This window comes from Amphiura filiformis, chromosome 13 (assembly GCF_039555335.1).
Source record: "Amphiura filiformis chromosome 13, Afil_fr2py, whole genome shotgun sequence".
In the NCBI taxonomy this organism is placed as follows: Eukaryota; Metazoa; Echinodermata; class Ophiuroidea; order Amphilepidida; family Amphiuridae; genus Amphiura; species Amphiura filiformis.
The window spans coordinates 10,119,737-10,136,560 of record NC_092640.1 but is presented as its reverse complement, the minus strand read 5'-3'; the positions used below and the strand labels follow the sequence as shown (position 1 = coordinate 10,136,560).

Sequence of the window (16,824 nt, the reverse complement as noted above, 5' to 3'; positions counted from 1 at the left end):
AGTTGAGTTTGCAAAATATATTTCAAAATGTTAGGTTTTTTTTCAAACATTTGTGAAATATTCACAACAGATACAGTAGTTTTCAGCATCTCCTGTGACACAATGTGGTCCAAGCAGATCAAAAGAGTTATTGTCATCAACTTGCTCAGTAACCTGTAATTATTCAGCAAGGTCCTTCAGCAGCTGCTCTTTCTATCACGTAAAAAGAAGTTAGAACTATAGGGCACCTGATGCTATGCAGCTTGTTCTGCAAATGAAGTGCCGATGTGATGATGATGCGATTCAATTATCTTATCAGAACCCCACTTCATGTTTACGCTGTAAACGGAACCAAACCTGCAGACTACTGAAGGACATTGATGAATACTATAGTGTGCTATTGTTATATCTTTAGCATACCGTATTGGTCCGAGTATAGTCCCACCCGTTTTTTATGTGAAAATGTTTCACAATTGGGGGTGGGATTATACTCAATTTCAAAAAAAAAAAATTCAATGCATTTTGAAATCATTAATAGAGTTAGACTGGCCCCCAGTCTCGGTTCGGTTCCATCTCTGGATAATGTAACAATAAATAATTACGTAATGCCCTATGAAAAAAAATGCCAACTCCCCCCCCCCTTATTTTCTTCAATGCCAAAAACCCATTCCTCTTCATCCACAAATCGACGCCACTAATTACACCCACCACAGTCAACCATGCAGCAATATAGAAATATACTCAGTATTATAAGTGAACGCGAAAGTCCATTGAGCGCTGATTCCGAGACTGGTCCAATCTGTTAGAGATCTCACTTCCAAATATTCGTTCAACGAAGCACGGTGATTCCGATGTCAATTACGAAAGCCCGCCCAGTTTCAATTCAAATATGGTAGCACAAAGCTATGCCGCGGGATGTGACGAAGATCGGATGGGACACTTGTCAACAACTGAGAGGTATTGAGCTCAAGTGGCACGCGTCTGATAGACCCATGGTACGCGCAATAATAAAAGGCAACCACTCGACTCGGACTTAGGCCTATTGTCCATATTATGTATATTATCGCGTGCGGTTTGCAAATGTTTGCACATTATTTAGCTAGGAAGCCTTTTCAAATATCCCCGCTGCCAAGCTGCGTTGATTGGTCGGATACAATATCGTTGTTTAGTCGCTTACACAAACGTTAATGTAGTGAAAACATGGACGTGGTATATAGAAAGAATGCGTGACTCCAAATCCGTAAAAGTGAACTCCCAGCATTTTGTGGGAACTGGAAGTCAAATTGCTTACAGACTGGGAGGGTCCATGTATTGGGTTGATTTTTAATGCTATGTAATCTACATTACCAGTCGTTCTCCATGGACCCGAGGGAGGGTCTATAATAGAGTATGACATGAATACAAATTATCAATTTTCATATTAAAAATACAAAATATCTTGAAATTTTTTTTTAGGTCAACCATGAATGATCCTAGCATTCAGGTATAGGTCCAGGGACACTCCAAAACCAAAAAAAAAAACTTAAAATTTTTTTTTTTTTTTTTTTTACAATTTCTGAAATTTTTGAAAAATGGGGGTGGGATTATACTCGAACGTGGGACTATACTCGGACGAATACGGTACTTGGTGGCTATATTATTATGAGCTTTGATGCTTCCTAGCTACTTTTGCCTGTATCCCAATTTCACAATGGCCACCTTTGGCCTCCATGGACCAGATCATGTCACATATTACTTTACAAAAACCAATTATACAAATATCACATCAAATAATTTACATGTTTTAAAAAAGAGAAAGAAAACAACAAATTACAACACACAGTATCATCAGTGGCAGTGCCAGATCATGTTTTTGAGGGGGAAAATCAAGGGGGAGGCATAACACTGGTGAGAATTTCCCCAATTTCCTATATTTTGACCAAGATTTATGGGTCATTCTCCTGCAACTGGCACAACCACTGGATATTTCTATAAAAGTATACAGCAACAATTAGCAACAGCAAGATTACATTACATGATGGTTTGGCATCTGCTTTCAATGCGCCGTAGAAGTGATGATGAAAAAGGATTAAATACCATAGCAATAGATGGATGCAATTTTTGAATATATTGCCCTGCACTACAAGCAGGTTGCACTCATCACCTGTGTATATCTGCAATCATAGATTGAATACAATACCACTCTTTTAAAAGATACTAATCTTACAGGTGCTAGTGATGAGCATGATAATAATATTCTATCTATAGAATTATGATCCAGGTTTTTAAATCCTGATCTTTGACATCTATGGTTCAATGCATAGTGAACGTTGTAGTGCAGGGTGATATATTCAAAAATTGATTCATCTATTGCTATGGTATTTAATCCTGTTACATCAACACTTCTCCGGCGAATAGCTCATTATATGACCTTTGAACTAAATCATACTATTAGCTTTGTTTGAATGTGAATTAAAGTCCAAAATCATATAAAAAAGGCCAAAATTGGTAGAAAGTTGCATATTTGTAACATACCTGAAATAACCATGAACATTTTGTTTTTGAAGTAAGTAGGTTTTCCAGTTCTTCAAAGAATTTGTGTGCAAATATGAATTATTGCACAAACCTAATAATGACAAATTCAAAGTTAATTTGCAAACGCCATGTACAGTATTATTTAATTAAAAAATTCAGAAAAAAAATTTAAAAACAGAAAAAAAAAAAAAACCAAGTAAAACAGATTATTTTGTAAATTTACAGCCAAAATTTGGATGTCTAACCACTTGTAATGTCAACTTTAATATCATCCATGTACTCACACTACTCAGGTTTTAAAAAATACCATAAGTATTTCCTCCAGTGTGTACACACTTAAGTAGGCCTAATGTTTCTGCTTGTTTTTCATTTTTCAAACTATAAACAAGCAATTACCATATTACTGTCTGTCCAATAACTTAACGACTCGGCTTTTGTTATTTGAAGAAATAAAAAATGACCTCTAATCATAATGGTTTTCCATATTTGACTATGACATCCGTATGCCTTCTACCTTCAAAATAAAATAATCGAACAGTCCACATACTTATTTGGTAAATGGTACCCAACGTTTCACAGATCATTTTCAAATTTGCTGTGAGGTTTCTCAAATTTCAATCGATTTGTGGTGTTAATTTTACCAAATACCTTTGGAACAAGAAAAACTTCTTGGGTCTGAAGATCACTAACAACTTTTCTTTCATGACTTTTTTAAGTAGGTAATAAAAATCGGGTCTCTAAGTTAATTGGACAGACTATAGCAATTTTAACACCCTAACATACCTCTTGTTGCGACACCCTAAATGAGTATTTACATATTGATGTTATTTTGACACAATATTTTACGAGTATCTTGTCTGACAAAAAAAAAATGACCATTTCGCCTGCTTGTACATGTATGTGGATGATAAACATGTGGAAGTGAACCCTCCGCTGGCTATTAATAAATCATACTGTTTTGAATACTAACATACATATGGGTATAAAAATCCAAGAAAGGTTGAAACCATGGACATGGTAAAGTGCTCAACCAAGAAGGGAGCTTAATACATGATAAAACTTAGATGACCCTGCTACATTTGTTTTACAGAACTGTTTCGTAAGTTCTGTAAAACAAATGTAGCAGGGTCATCTAAGTTTTATCATGTACATATGGGTATTTATTTCTATAAATCTAATACATTTTTCATTTAACTGTAACTGGACTTTGTGGATTTTTACTATTCATATAGTTTTTATTAATATACAGTGCACAAAAGAATTAAGATACCTGCAGTTATGTTCACTTGTGTATATCGTAAACAAAGACAAATATGTCAAAATTAGAACAAGCAATTAATACCTGGGGAGTGTACTCTGTAGCTCTGATTTAAGACCTTATTTGTTGAAATTGGTCGAGAATTAAAGAAACCGTGATCTAAAACATAAAAAGAAGCAAAATCAAAACTTGCGCTTTTGTGTTCTAATCAATGAAAGCATGATGCCAGTTTTAACGTGCTAATCCGTGGAAAGCATGGCGCTAGTTCTCTTGTTCGAGAAGACTGTGTACAAATCAAAAGGGTATGCAATGGAGCAAACTGCAACTTGGCATCTTCCTTGGGGTTTTGGATTGTTGTGTCTTTATTTCTTGAATAATTTCAAGGAATGAGGTCTTAAATCCGAGCTAAAAGATGCAGCTATTGGTTGCTGGTTCTAATTATAACATATCTGTCCATGATAATAATGATGTTCAGTACTAGTCACTTATTTTAATACCTTACTATTAATTTGGGTTTTTTCCCCTCTTATTACTTATACATATAAATCACAATGAAATATTTCTCATTTCCTCAACAATTACAAAAAAAATCATGATTTAAACATCTCACCATTTATAATGAATCTAATAGCAGACATAGTGAACATGGTACTCTACATTTCAGAGCTTCATAACACCAAAAGTTGCAGGGAATCCGCAAAAATCTTTACACCGCACAGGCGCACAGGGCCTTCTGGTCCTCGACCGTGTGTGGTGTGGTACTACAAAATGTATGGAATGCATTATACATGTACAAATGCTTACACACTATGTCAAATGCAAGTCTTTAATACACATTCACTGTAATGTGTAAATACATGGTAGCAGTAAAAATATACATGTTCACAATTTTTAAGATTTGTTTTTCTTCAAATTTTAAGTTTGAATGTTAAATTTTACTTGCCCTAAACCCTCAACATTTTCTCACATTAAGTAGGTAATGGTGTCTCCAACGGATGAGGTACAAAACACACCAAGGATCAAAATATTACACAAGAGCATACCTAGAAGTATAAAAACAGAAAATTTTGAGCCAGGTATACCAACTTGATGACATACCTTTTTATTTTATTTTATTTCAGATATATTTAATTTGAAGTGGGTAGCCCTAATCAGTGAACAAGGAAAATACAATGAACAAATACAAGGTGTCCAATAAAAAGGCTACATGTAGCATATGAACCACTTTTTATTTTGCTCTATTTTTTCCTGTTTGAATTTATGGCACAAAGAAACAAATTGACAAATTAAATATTGCACATCTGCATTTTTTATTTCAGGTTTTAGAGCTTCTTAAATCTTTGTGATTACAAATAAAGGCAGATTGTCATTAAAGAAGAAAATATTTTTAGTAAATGTATTTCTGCACACTGTATGATGATATTATTAACAATCTTTTGCATTTTTTTTCACAAATCTACATGTAACCTTTTTATTATAGGGGGAGAGACACCTGGTATTGCAAACAAATAAGAAATACCAACTTATTTTAATATTTTTGGCTCAAATCTTTTCTATTCTCACACAAGTTCACTGAAACTTCACCACGCAGCTTATGCCAGTACCAAAATTACCACAAATTAAACTTAACATTGAGGGAAAATACCAATAATATGTTGGGAAATTCAACAAACTGGCTACTTTAACCAACGAAAGTTTTCTGAACCAACTATCTCAAAAATCTGATTTAGGGATTAGGGACCGGTCACTATTTACGCCAGGGGAAATATTTTTCAATGAAAAATTTTGCGCCCTTAGTTTCCTTTCATCAATTCCATGTTCCCCCTTATTTTATAAAATTTCTCCGTTTAAAATTTCATATTCCCCCCTCTTTCCTGGCAAAATATTTCATATTATATTTCAGATCCCCCTCTTGCTCACAAAAAAATGTGCATCCCCCTAAAATCTTTCATTCCTCTGGTGTAAATAATGACCGCCCCTTATCAGAGTATTTTGTCCAACTGCTCCACCAAACATAACAGTTATATATCAATTTAAAAAGGTTTACATTGTATGATTGTTTTTCACATTGTATTCTATCATATTTTTCATGTTTTACAGTACCTTGGATTAGATTTATTTCTAGGTAAATGGTGCTATACAAATGCTTATTAAATTTCTATTTCTATCAAAATATCTCTTTTTTGTTTTGTTTTTCTTTAACGCATTCTGTAGGTGAAAATTGCTATCCCCAGTGTTGACTGCTTATGTACTCATGTTATAATACATTCCAGCTGCAGTGACACCTCATGACATCATGCTGGACAAATTCCATTCACTATCATAGGAGGTTTAAGTGTGTAAATGCAATGGAGCAAATAAGCATGCAATCAATGCAGCATTGATTTGCCAAGAATTGAACATGACACGTCTCATCAAATCACTCTAATACCTCTTTGAAAGCGACAAGAGGTGTCATCGAAATTGGAACATATAATAGCAATGGTTTCCAAATTCTACAGCCACACTTACGGGATAATAAAAGTATGGATTACCCTGGGCAACTTCATTTTGAATGCCAAATTTTGACTTTTATCAGATTGTTTTCATGTTTACCATTTGCCCCCTTCACTATTAGCACATCTATGTTTGTTCTAAATGTGACACAATCAGCTCCCTGGGAGCCAAAGGAGGCATTTTTATCTATTGAATTACTATAATTATTATCTTATACATGTGTAAACATTAGGCTATCATAGTGAAAATACCAAAGGTCTAGCATACTTAGTTCTAAAGTTCTGAAGTTTTGTGATGTGTATTTTCTTATGTATTTATTATTTTTTTACTCATTATTTATTTTTTTTGCCTTTCGTCTCAATTTCAAATTTGCCAACTTTGGCTCCCATAGACCAGATCATGTCACAAATATCTTAGATGAATTGTAGGGGGTTCTGGGGTCCATTTCACTAAACTTTTCGAAGCTTTGTAAGTTGTGAATTCGTTCGTAACTTACAACAAGTCATAAGTTCTATTTCACTAAACTTACTTACGAACGGTACCCTTCGTAAGTAATAGGAATTTGCTACAGGGACCCTTCGTAATGTTACGTCTAGTATTAGGTATTTGTAACATTACGAATGGTTACTTGAGTTATGAAGGGTTAAAAGCTTAGTGAAATAGACCCCTGGTTTGGTAAATCAATAATAATCCCTTTAACTGGTCGGTAAAGCTGTGTGAAATCATGTGTACTGATTTCATGCACAAGTTCATGGTCAGAGAAGATATCTTACACTTCCCACAATGCATTTCTTCATTTCAATTTTCCGTACTGGTTTGCTATCCAGTGCAACATGGGTCGATAGTGACAAAATGTATCTCAATGAACAGAGCAAGTCCAGATTTTGCAGAGTATGTTTATTTCTCGACTATCGACCCATGTTTAGCCAGTCTATTTTCAAAATGAAAACAAAGGGAACCTATACAAATGTAAAGGGGAGTGTCATTTGATGAAATGAGAGGTATCATGTTGCAAAGGATTCTGGGAAGAGTATGGTATCTTTTCTGGTTCACAGCATACTTATGCGGTTATTGCTATTTATTCCATGAAAAGATTGCTGTGTTTGATGTGCAGTGGAGCATGGGTGCTCTTTTCAACAACAACAGCATACTTGCAACTTTCATATATATGATATGCCTACCTAATCATTAGGCACAAAATGTGGTTATTTTAAACATTTTAAATAAGCACCAAGTACACCTATTGTATTGGTGAACTTTTTATTTCATATTACATTTACAAGAAACTAGAATGGGCTATCCGATTTTAAATCTATTGAAAGAAAAAAAGCACAGTGATTTATAGTGCGCTAAGCACAGGCACAATGCCTAGACGTTGATCCACAAGCCTCAGCACAGGAAGATGGCACTTCTCCTGTTGAACTACATGGTCACTTTAGGTGGAATATTTTGTGCATTTTATTATGTTAAATCTAACAGAAAACAGGGGATATTTTTGAAATCACTTTTTACACACTTTGGTCCTTATTTTGGAAAATGTTGTTTAAAATTGCAAAATCTTCCACCTATTTTGAAACATGTTGTTTAGAATTTCAAAATCTTCCAAACCCTTTCCACTCATTTTTTGATAAAATTATTGGACCTAGAAGAGCTCAAACTGTTAAAATTGGCTGGAATTCCAAACTATTCATTAAGTGGACGGAGGTGTTAAATGGTACAGCTCAATGATGAACTACTGGCTTGTTGGATTGTAGTTGCATGACATAAACCCACAGCAGCTGAAGGGAGTATCCCATCATGCATTACAGTCTATCTGCTTTCTTCATAGCAAATACATACAAAACATAAGTAGAGCCGCTTAAATATTGACAGCTATGGATAGTTTCCCAATACTTTAGAGATCATATTTTTTCAAACAAAAGTCTAAGCTCCCCTGATATAAGCGAGTTATTGAAAGTTGAAGTGAGGGATTTTGTGTATAACACTTTCTATGGCATGTGCAGGTCTGCTATGGTACCGCAGAGCATACACTATCAGCTGCTGTGACATAAACAGCTATAAACCTATCTATGTTTGTTCACCATGATTTGACTTCAGCTGCATGTACATACGTTTCTACAAAGTGACCTCCACTTTTCTTAGAACATGTTTCTATGGCAACCTAGCCCAGGAATGTTACTGATATTTTGCACACTACATTCACAGCAGCCTGTTTGAGTCAAAAAAACATTTGAATTATTCTAGCATTCTTTAAGTACATATTTATATTCTTTGTATCTCACCCATGGTAGGTAGGAGAGACTACTGCTGTTGGCACTAGGGATTATTAGTTAACCTTGTACCTGCAGCAATTAGTCCAACCGAACTTCGGCTGGACTATTGTATTTCAGCAATTTCTTCTTTTTCATCTTCTTCTCACAACCTGATATACGATTATGACCATCATTGATGAGTCCAAGTGTGTGAAAATATTGGATACAAAACATAATAATGATAAAAATTGGATGCTTTAAGCCCAATAATTATTGGTCTCGCTATGAGTTTTAAAATATTGGACTCCACAACATCTTGTCCAATATTTTAAACCAAACTTTAAAAAAGCTTCACTTCCCCAAACATTACATTTGAAATGACCCATTTGACATGACCCATTTGGGGTCAAATGCCATGCATGAGTCACTTTGGAGTTTTAAAATATCATTAGGACCCAAACTTATTGGCCTCTTGAATTGGGATAGATCTGTTAAAAGATAACAGGACCAAGAACTTTTTTATATCATGTACACCTTTACCTACACTTTTGTAAATGAACCAACAACATAAGGATTTATACTACCAACTCAAGTACCAAGGGGTTCACTCACTGTATAATCCACACATAAAAACTTGACCCAATTCTAACTCTGCACTATAGTACATTACACACCATTTGCTGGTCCATCTTTGTATTTTATGGCTTGTAATTCTGCAATTGGAGCACTTAAAGCACCCCGTAGTTCCTCGTAGGCTACGTCCATGCTGTCGTTAATGATGAAGTGACCGACGCTTTTGCCTTGCTGGTCTGTAACTGAAAGAGAAAAGAAATATTATACTTATTATTATCAATTTGTCAATTTCACTGAATCAATTCATACATGATAACAACTGTAACAAAAGTAAATAACAACCCTAAACGTTCACCTAATGGCGCTATGGGTTCCCTTGACATAACTAGAAATTTAGACACAAACTAAAAGTGCCCTCCCATAAAAATTCCACCAGCAAATAAGGGCACTGGGATTTTTAGAGGAGGCAGATCTCTATTTGTACATTAGGCGAACGTTTGCGGTATAACATACCAAATATGATGATAAAGAATTACTACAATAAATGAATATAAACTGCTATTGTAACATAATTATGTATACTCATACATAGAGGTAAACGTAAATAGCAAAAATGTACGTCTACACTACTTAAATTTTGGTACACTCACCGGAGTGCTTTCACCTGGTCAACAGGTGTCTTCAACGGATGTTATTGCTCTGGAGATTTGTTGTTGCTAGTAATGTTGTTGAGACACCTCCGATGACATCATAGATATAGATTATGTAAAACAAGAAGATGTGGCGACCCCATAGTTACGGAAGTCGGGAGGTTGCCCCAAGCAGAGTCGATGTCTAACTTTTTGTCACGGTTCAGTCTCAACAACAACATTAGCAACAACAAATCTTCAGAGCAATAACATCCGCTGATGAAGCCGGTTGACCTGCTGAAAGCGCTCTGTTTACCAAAATTCGAGTAGCGTATAATTTTGTTATCTGCTATTGTAACATTTTCATAACCTTTGCGTATCACACCATACATGCGTCTCAATCAAATTACTTGTTAACATGACACATATGCAGAGGTGTAGAGCTTATTGACATCCATCAATGACTTCCGTATGTGATGTAGCAAGGGATCACACAGAACAATGACTTATGCATCCACACATCCTTTGCATCGGAACATTTCACATGCTTGCAACTACCGCATTTGCACATGGAGTGACTGTAATTGGTAAGTCTGTTTTACCTTGTTCTGTTTTTAATGGGGGAAAGGAAAATTGTGATTAAATTTGTTTATTTCAACAGATTTCAGAGAATAATATCCTGAGATTTGGTCAAGTTAAGAGTTAAATAGTGACGGTTATGAATCAGTTAATAACTTTGTATCAGTTGATAATATGTTGTGCTAGTGTTGGGCATTGTGAAAAATCTAAACAATTCTTTTTGACCTTGGAATATGCCCCTCGGGATATTCCTCGGTTCCAAATGCAAAATTGTTAAGATTTTTCATAATGCTTTCCAAATAACTGATCATGTGCAGTTATTAATCTATAAATATAGTTGCACAACAGAAAATCTAAATTGACACAAATAATCAAAAGGTCAACAAGAAAACAGACACAACTATAATAGTTAGTGAAGCAGCAAGATTAAAAAGGCGCAGGTGGACCCATAGTACATGAGCAAAATGATGAAAAATCCACCACATGCACCACACCATCATGCATAAGGCCATAAAAAAAAATTGTTTGCTTGCCCAGAGATGTCACATATTTCCGGATTTTGGGGATTAAAAAAAAAATCCGGATTTTCAAAAAAAAAAAAAAAATTTTTTTTTTGGAAATTGTTTTTTTGGAATTTTTTTTTTTTTGGAATTTTTTTTCCCTTTTGGAGTGGCCCTATTGTCTTATCTTTCTGCTTCACATATATCAACATCAGCCATATTGTCCATGTAATAAATCCAAAAACCTTTTTTAAGAGTGTCTCTTGTACATAAAAGTATAGGAAACTGAAAACTTTAAAGCATGTTTTCTGGAAAAAGGAAGCACTTTTTATTAAAAGTGTAGAACAAGCCAGGAGCTTTGAACTGTTCTTTTTCAGTCAACATTAATAGGTAAATTTTCACGGGAAAATTTTCTGGACACGTGACCAATGCGTATCAATGTGTGTGTAACCTCGAGCCTGATCTCTGACCCCCGGCGGTGACCTCGCTATTCAAGTCTTAGTAATTTTGAATTGGAATAGTATTTTGACCGCAATTTTGATAGAAATTTGTGCATTGCAAATTTATTGAATATTATGTTATCTTAATTTTTTCACAATATCATCAAAACGTAATTTCAAAAATATAGATCTATCTACGGAAAAAAATATTTATCTACGGAAACTCTTACCATAACATTATTAACTTGCGACAAGTAACTTATTTTGCCTCAAAGAAGGAATTCTTCCTATTCAAATACATTGGAAGAACACCCGCTGTGCTCGGGTCACATTCCATAATGCTAATATGTCTGCGCCCATGGGTGTCACGTGTCCAGAAAATTTTCCCGTGAAAATTTACCTATTAATTCTGACTGTTTTTACCCTCTGAAATGGCCTTTACTGTGGTGCTAAATGTGCAGAAACCATCTGGCTTCGGGGGGCTTCGCCCCCTCGACCCCACCGGGGCTTTGCCCCTGGACCCCACCGGGGCCCTTAAGCGGCCCCGGACCCCCGGCCGTGTTGCGCGACAACCCTCGCCACGCTTCGCAAGTTCAGGATTTTTTGGGTCAGCCTGTGACATCTATCTGTGCTTGCCCTCGAATGGATTTTAAAAATTGGGTCGGTCGGTCAGGAAAAGTTTTTCTTTTTTTTTCAAAAAAAAAAAAAGTTCTCTGATCGCGACTGCCGAGACGGTCGGTCGGACGAGGGCAAGCAAACAACTTTTTTTTTTTGGCCTAAGGGCCAAGCAAATATGCACCTCAAGCATGTTCTTGGTTTGCTTGCTTGTATTTGGCATCACAATTAAGGGTGATTGATGTCTTAAATACTGGCCAAATCATTGGCAACAATTTCATGCAGACCAAATCAACAGCTTTCCCAGACTACTCTTGCTTTTTTTTTACTTGCAGGGGGAATAAACTTTCAACCTTGGGGCCTTTGGAGCCTGGCTTATGCCCAAAACAAGAAATATTCATTAGGGTTCATTTTAACTACTAAACCTTGGCCCCTGTGGGCCCCAAGTTGCCCCATTGAAGGCCCCACACCATTGAAGGCTTATGGACCCCCTGCAAGTAATACCAGAAACCAAGTTATCAGGGCATGATAAAAATTCATATCATTGGAAATAATGTAGTTATATCTATGTTAAGAAAATGAATCAAACAATACTACTAATAATAATAATGACAACCTATGGAGCGCTAGTATCCACTCATGACCATGGCACTATAACACAAAAAATATGATGAAATTAATGAAAAAAATAATAAAATACATGGAAAATCAATCAAAACAAATTGCCTTGGATTGATTGAGCAATAATAATATGCAAATTGAAAATTAGAGAATTCTTTTCTATAAACTAGCAAAAAAGCATTGGGTACCGTACAGCAACTGATAAGAACATGAAAATAATGCATACTGGGGAGAAAGATAAAACAGCTAATGGGCAACACAGGAATACAAAGAACAACATGAACTAACACTAGTAACAGGACCAAAGAGATTAAACCCAATGGTAACAGACTCTGCCATATTTGTGTGTTGCTTGTGGAGGGCAAAATAGTTTACCTCCACATTGTTTCACTGGTAAACTTCCGATTTGAAGTGTAAAATGGTTGTTTGTGTTGTGCCTTGTACCGATAACATGAGCTAAGTGCTACGCAAGCAAACCTTCATAATACTTAAGCTTAAAGACGCAAATTATAGTTCCATATTAGGCTTTTGGCGCTATATACCGGAGGCACACTTTTTTGGTCTCCATGTATGACAAACCAATCTGACAGATTTACCATGGCAATTCTGATCATGAGTTGACTCCATTGATTCCAATCTCTTTGAACAGAACTAATCCACAGTGGAACTAATCTAAGCTGTGCATGACAGAGTGGCCAAGCTCTACAAAAATTAATTTTACAAACCTCCCAACTACATTTTTTACTTGATTGCATCACATAATAACCAGAGGTACATATGCATAAGGTATGCAAGGTATTTTTTATTAGGTGGTTGGGAAATTTGCATATCCTGTGTGCTGTATAAAGACTTGACCACTCTGCAACATCTATGGCAGATATATGTTAACATAACTCATCCACAACCTACCTACCCACATGTTAGTTATTACTTAGTCTTCTACACACTCTTCAATAATGTCTGCAGCTTTTGAAGATCATCTATTAAAAGACCCTGTAACTGTTTATAGGCGGAGTCTAAGTCGTCATTTACAACGATTTGACCTTTATCTTGTTGTTCAACTGTTTCCATGGTTACAGGTAAGCAGACAAGCAGTGAAAGGAAATGAAATTACACATCAAATGAGAGTTGTTATTATTTACACAGGCCACAGAATTAGAGAAGCAGAACTGGGACTACCTATATCGCCATATACAAACGCGCCGTCAGCTATGGGGAGAAAATTGGGGGTATTCGAGCTATGGGGAGAAAATTGGGGGGTATTCGGGTCCTTGCTGAGGGTGCGCAGAGACGAACGAAAACAATTCTGCATCTCATCTGAAGCGTCATGCTGGTCGCATCAAGTGCGCTCTCAAATACACCCATCATCCATATCGCGCTTGCATGGCAACTAATGCCTCAAGTGCATTCTGAGGTAAACCGAATACCTCCATATTTTGCTCAATGCCTGTATCAAGATAGCAGTCGAGTCCCGATTCTCCTTCTCTAATTCTGTGACACATACATGTAATGTTAAAGTGTCATAACCACAGCGTGTGCATATTAGGACATTATATACTTCATTAATATACTCTTGTTCAATGATTGGTTAAAAGTGGATCACATGACCCAAATAGTTCACCCGTAAGTACATGTACTCCCATCCATAAATAGTACCACTAAGCCAAATACAGTAGTCTTTTCAGTGTCAAGGTTCTGGTATACAAATATTGACTGCTATGAGGGGCATGGTTATAGCTGCGCCTCGGGTCATAGCATGGTTTTGAGATCACCGCGGGCCTATAATATTAACCATGCCCCGAATAAAGCAGTCAATATTTGTTTTATATACCGAATTAATATAGATTTTTGTCATCTGATTGGTTAAAAGGCCTATTTTATTGTTCATAGGCCATGGTAAAATTTACAAAGAAAGTTTTTCGTTATGAACCGATCGCGTCACCGCAACTGGCAGGCATCGCGTTGGAGCCGTGTGCGTAATTCGAATACGCCATCGCCCACGTAATGCGAACACGCCATCGCGCGCGCCGATGATGTGAAAATGACTATTCCCGGGAATAGTCTTTTAAAAGACTATTGCCGGGAATAGTTCAGTTTTTACGTAATTCTTAAAAAGGAGGGCATAGCTAATTCAATGACTGCACTTTTAACCAATTGGATGACAGGGATCTATATATGAAGTATATAATAAAAACTATGGTCCTTGGTGAGCTCAATAGTACTATTTTCCTTTGGAGCTATTGTTCTCACCTCAGGACCATAGTTATAATCAGTCCTCTATGCAGGATCTCTTCTTTAGTAACCACCAAATTAGCAGTTAGTTCCTACAGATGCTAATGGATATATAGATATATTGTTAGTTCCAGATTTGACCAGCCTCCTCTATCTGATGCTGGTGTTGGTCCCATATTTATCATAAGGTTTAATGCAAAATTGCTTTCTTTTGTTTCTGAATGCTGTTAACATGTGCCAAAAATTATTCTCCATGCGTGAACAGCAAAATCATCACGTTGATGTGCGATAACAGCTGCGTGGCAAGTTGTGCCCTGCGCGTAGTATCCGATGCATGAACACACAGATCCTTTGTACCCACAAGATGGCAAAAGGCAGACGGCCTCTATTGCTACACTACCACTATTTCTATATACTTACTAAATTCCATTTCCCTCCTGGCTGTGTCCAGTCTTTTTTGGATGGCTTCTTCTGTGTCACTTTTCCTTCCTCTAAGCCTCTCCTCCTGTGTATATCAAATTAAAGGGACATTTGAGTCAACTTTAATACTACACCACAGAGGAGTAAGATATAACAGAGAAAGTACCACCAGTCAAAGTCCCTGTGTATTGTATGCTACCAGTTCTCGCATATTCATGAGGGCCGATTGTTCGATCTTGCCGTGTCTAACAATCACGCCAGCGCTGCGTGCCTTCGCGTATACGCAATCGAGCGTTGCGTGCTTTCGTGATTATGCGATAGACCGTGAAAATACGCGGTTATTGCCTAGCAGTCTCGCCTGTCGCATTTCATGGAACAATCGGCCCTCATTATCGGATGAGGGCGGAGACTTTGACTGGTGGTACGCGGTCTGTTATCTCTTTCGTCCATGTACAATAAGTGGAGTGCACTTACAGTTTTAACAATTCGCTCAGTATTTGTCAAAACTCTTTTAATTAGATGCTTCATTCAAGATACTTATGTAATTTCATTGGTTCCTGCCAGTGTTACATGAGGCAACAAGGCTGAAGGCTTTTTTTTTTAGTGTTGGTAGGGAAAGTTTGGTTTTTTTTGCTCATGTAGTGGGGGAAGTTTTTCAAAAACGTCCTCCCCGCCCCCTTGAAGTCTAATGGTGCGTCCCTTATACAGTCTACTTACCAATACTGCCATTGATGGAGGCTTAATGAAGATATAAATTGGTTTCAGATTGGTTTTCCTAATACTTAATACACCCTGCATCTCTATATCTAATATACATATTTTGTTCTGGTCTAAAACATCTTGAACAGCTTTTTTACTGAAAGAAAAATCAAAGATACAAGATATTTTAATATAAGTATCCCTTAAATTAAGTTATAGTTTCAGCTCAGAAGACCCTGCTTTTATGAGGGTGAGTTAGCGCAGTGTTAATTCCCTTGCTTTGCACCACCGAGGTCCCGGGTTCAAGCCCCGGCGCTGCCCAAGGCTCGCTCTCGCAGGTTTTCTCCGGGATCTCCGGTTTCCTCCTGCTTTCAAAATCGGTGATTAGTTGTTTCGTTATCAAAAACTTCCTTCACCCAATTGAATTTGGGGAGCTGCAGAAAATGGGTGGATGTTACAATCTAAGTGCGGATAGGTTTGCGCCAGGTTCGGCTGCAACTAGCCTAGTTGATGCGATCTGATTGTGATGATTCACCACGCAGCGAAATTACAGAGACCCAACTTTTGAAATCTTGCCCAACACATACCTAGTAAAAAAAAGAGAGTGCTAGGTAAACCCCATTTGCTCTAACAGTGAAGATATTTGTGAGTTGACAATTCCTAATACTGATCAAAACCAAACCACATTACTGCACACTAGAGAGGTTTACTGATAAATTGGAATAATATTTTACACTAAAATAATTGTATAGAGTCTCTTATCATTGTTATGACTTCTTGAGTAGGCCTATCTCCTTTGGAACTTATATACAAACTTACATTTGACATGCCCTCTGGGGCAACAGCCAGCGAAAATCACTGCCGGCCTACTGCATTTACTGATACGCTATCATTGCAGCCCTCAGGGCCAAGTACCCTGTGATAATTTGTTACCAAGTAAATAATCAAGATAAACTCAATCCCGACTTCAATATTCTTTCCTGCCATTTTCCTGCCAAAATTGAAGTCTTGGAAAGT

General features: G+C 36.7%; 1 protein-coding gene across 2 annotated transcripts in view; it reads right to left on the bottom strand.

Moving 5' to 3' along the window:
* Positions 1–4,664: 4,664 nt before the first annotated feature.
* LOC140167983 (guanylate kinase-like) overlaps positions 4,665–16,824 on the bottom strand; it is a 50,479-nt gene continuing 38,319 nt past the window's right edge. Inside the window, exons 6-9 of one of the 2 annotated variants that reach the window (XM_072191286.1) lie at positions 15,826–15,964; positions 15,109–15,193; positions 13,370–13,517; positions 9,186–9,314 (exon numbers count right to left, since the gene is read on the bottom strand). In XM_072191286.1, the coding sequence (XP_072047387.1) occupies positions 13,396–13,517; positions 15,109–15,193; positions 15,826–15,964 (346 nt within the window). In that variant the 3' untranslated portion in view covers positions 9,186–9,314; positions 13,370–13,395. Of the gene's footprint in view, positions 9,315–13,369; positions 13,518–15,108; positions 15,194–15,825; positions 15,965–16,824 lie in introns of both variants that reach the window. The other variant, XM_072191285.1, reaches the window with a different exon arrangement.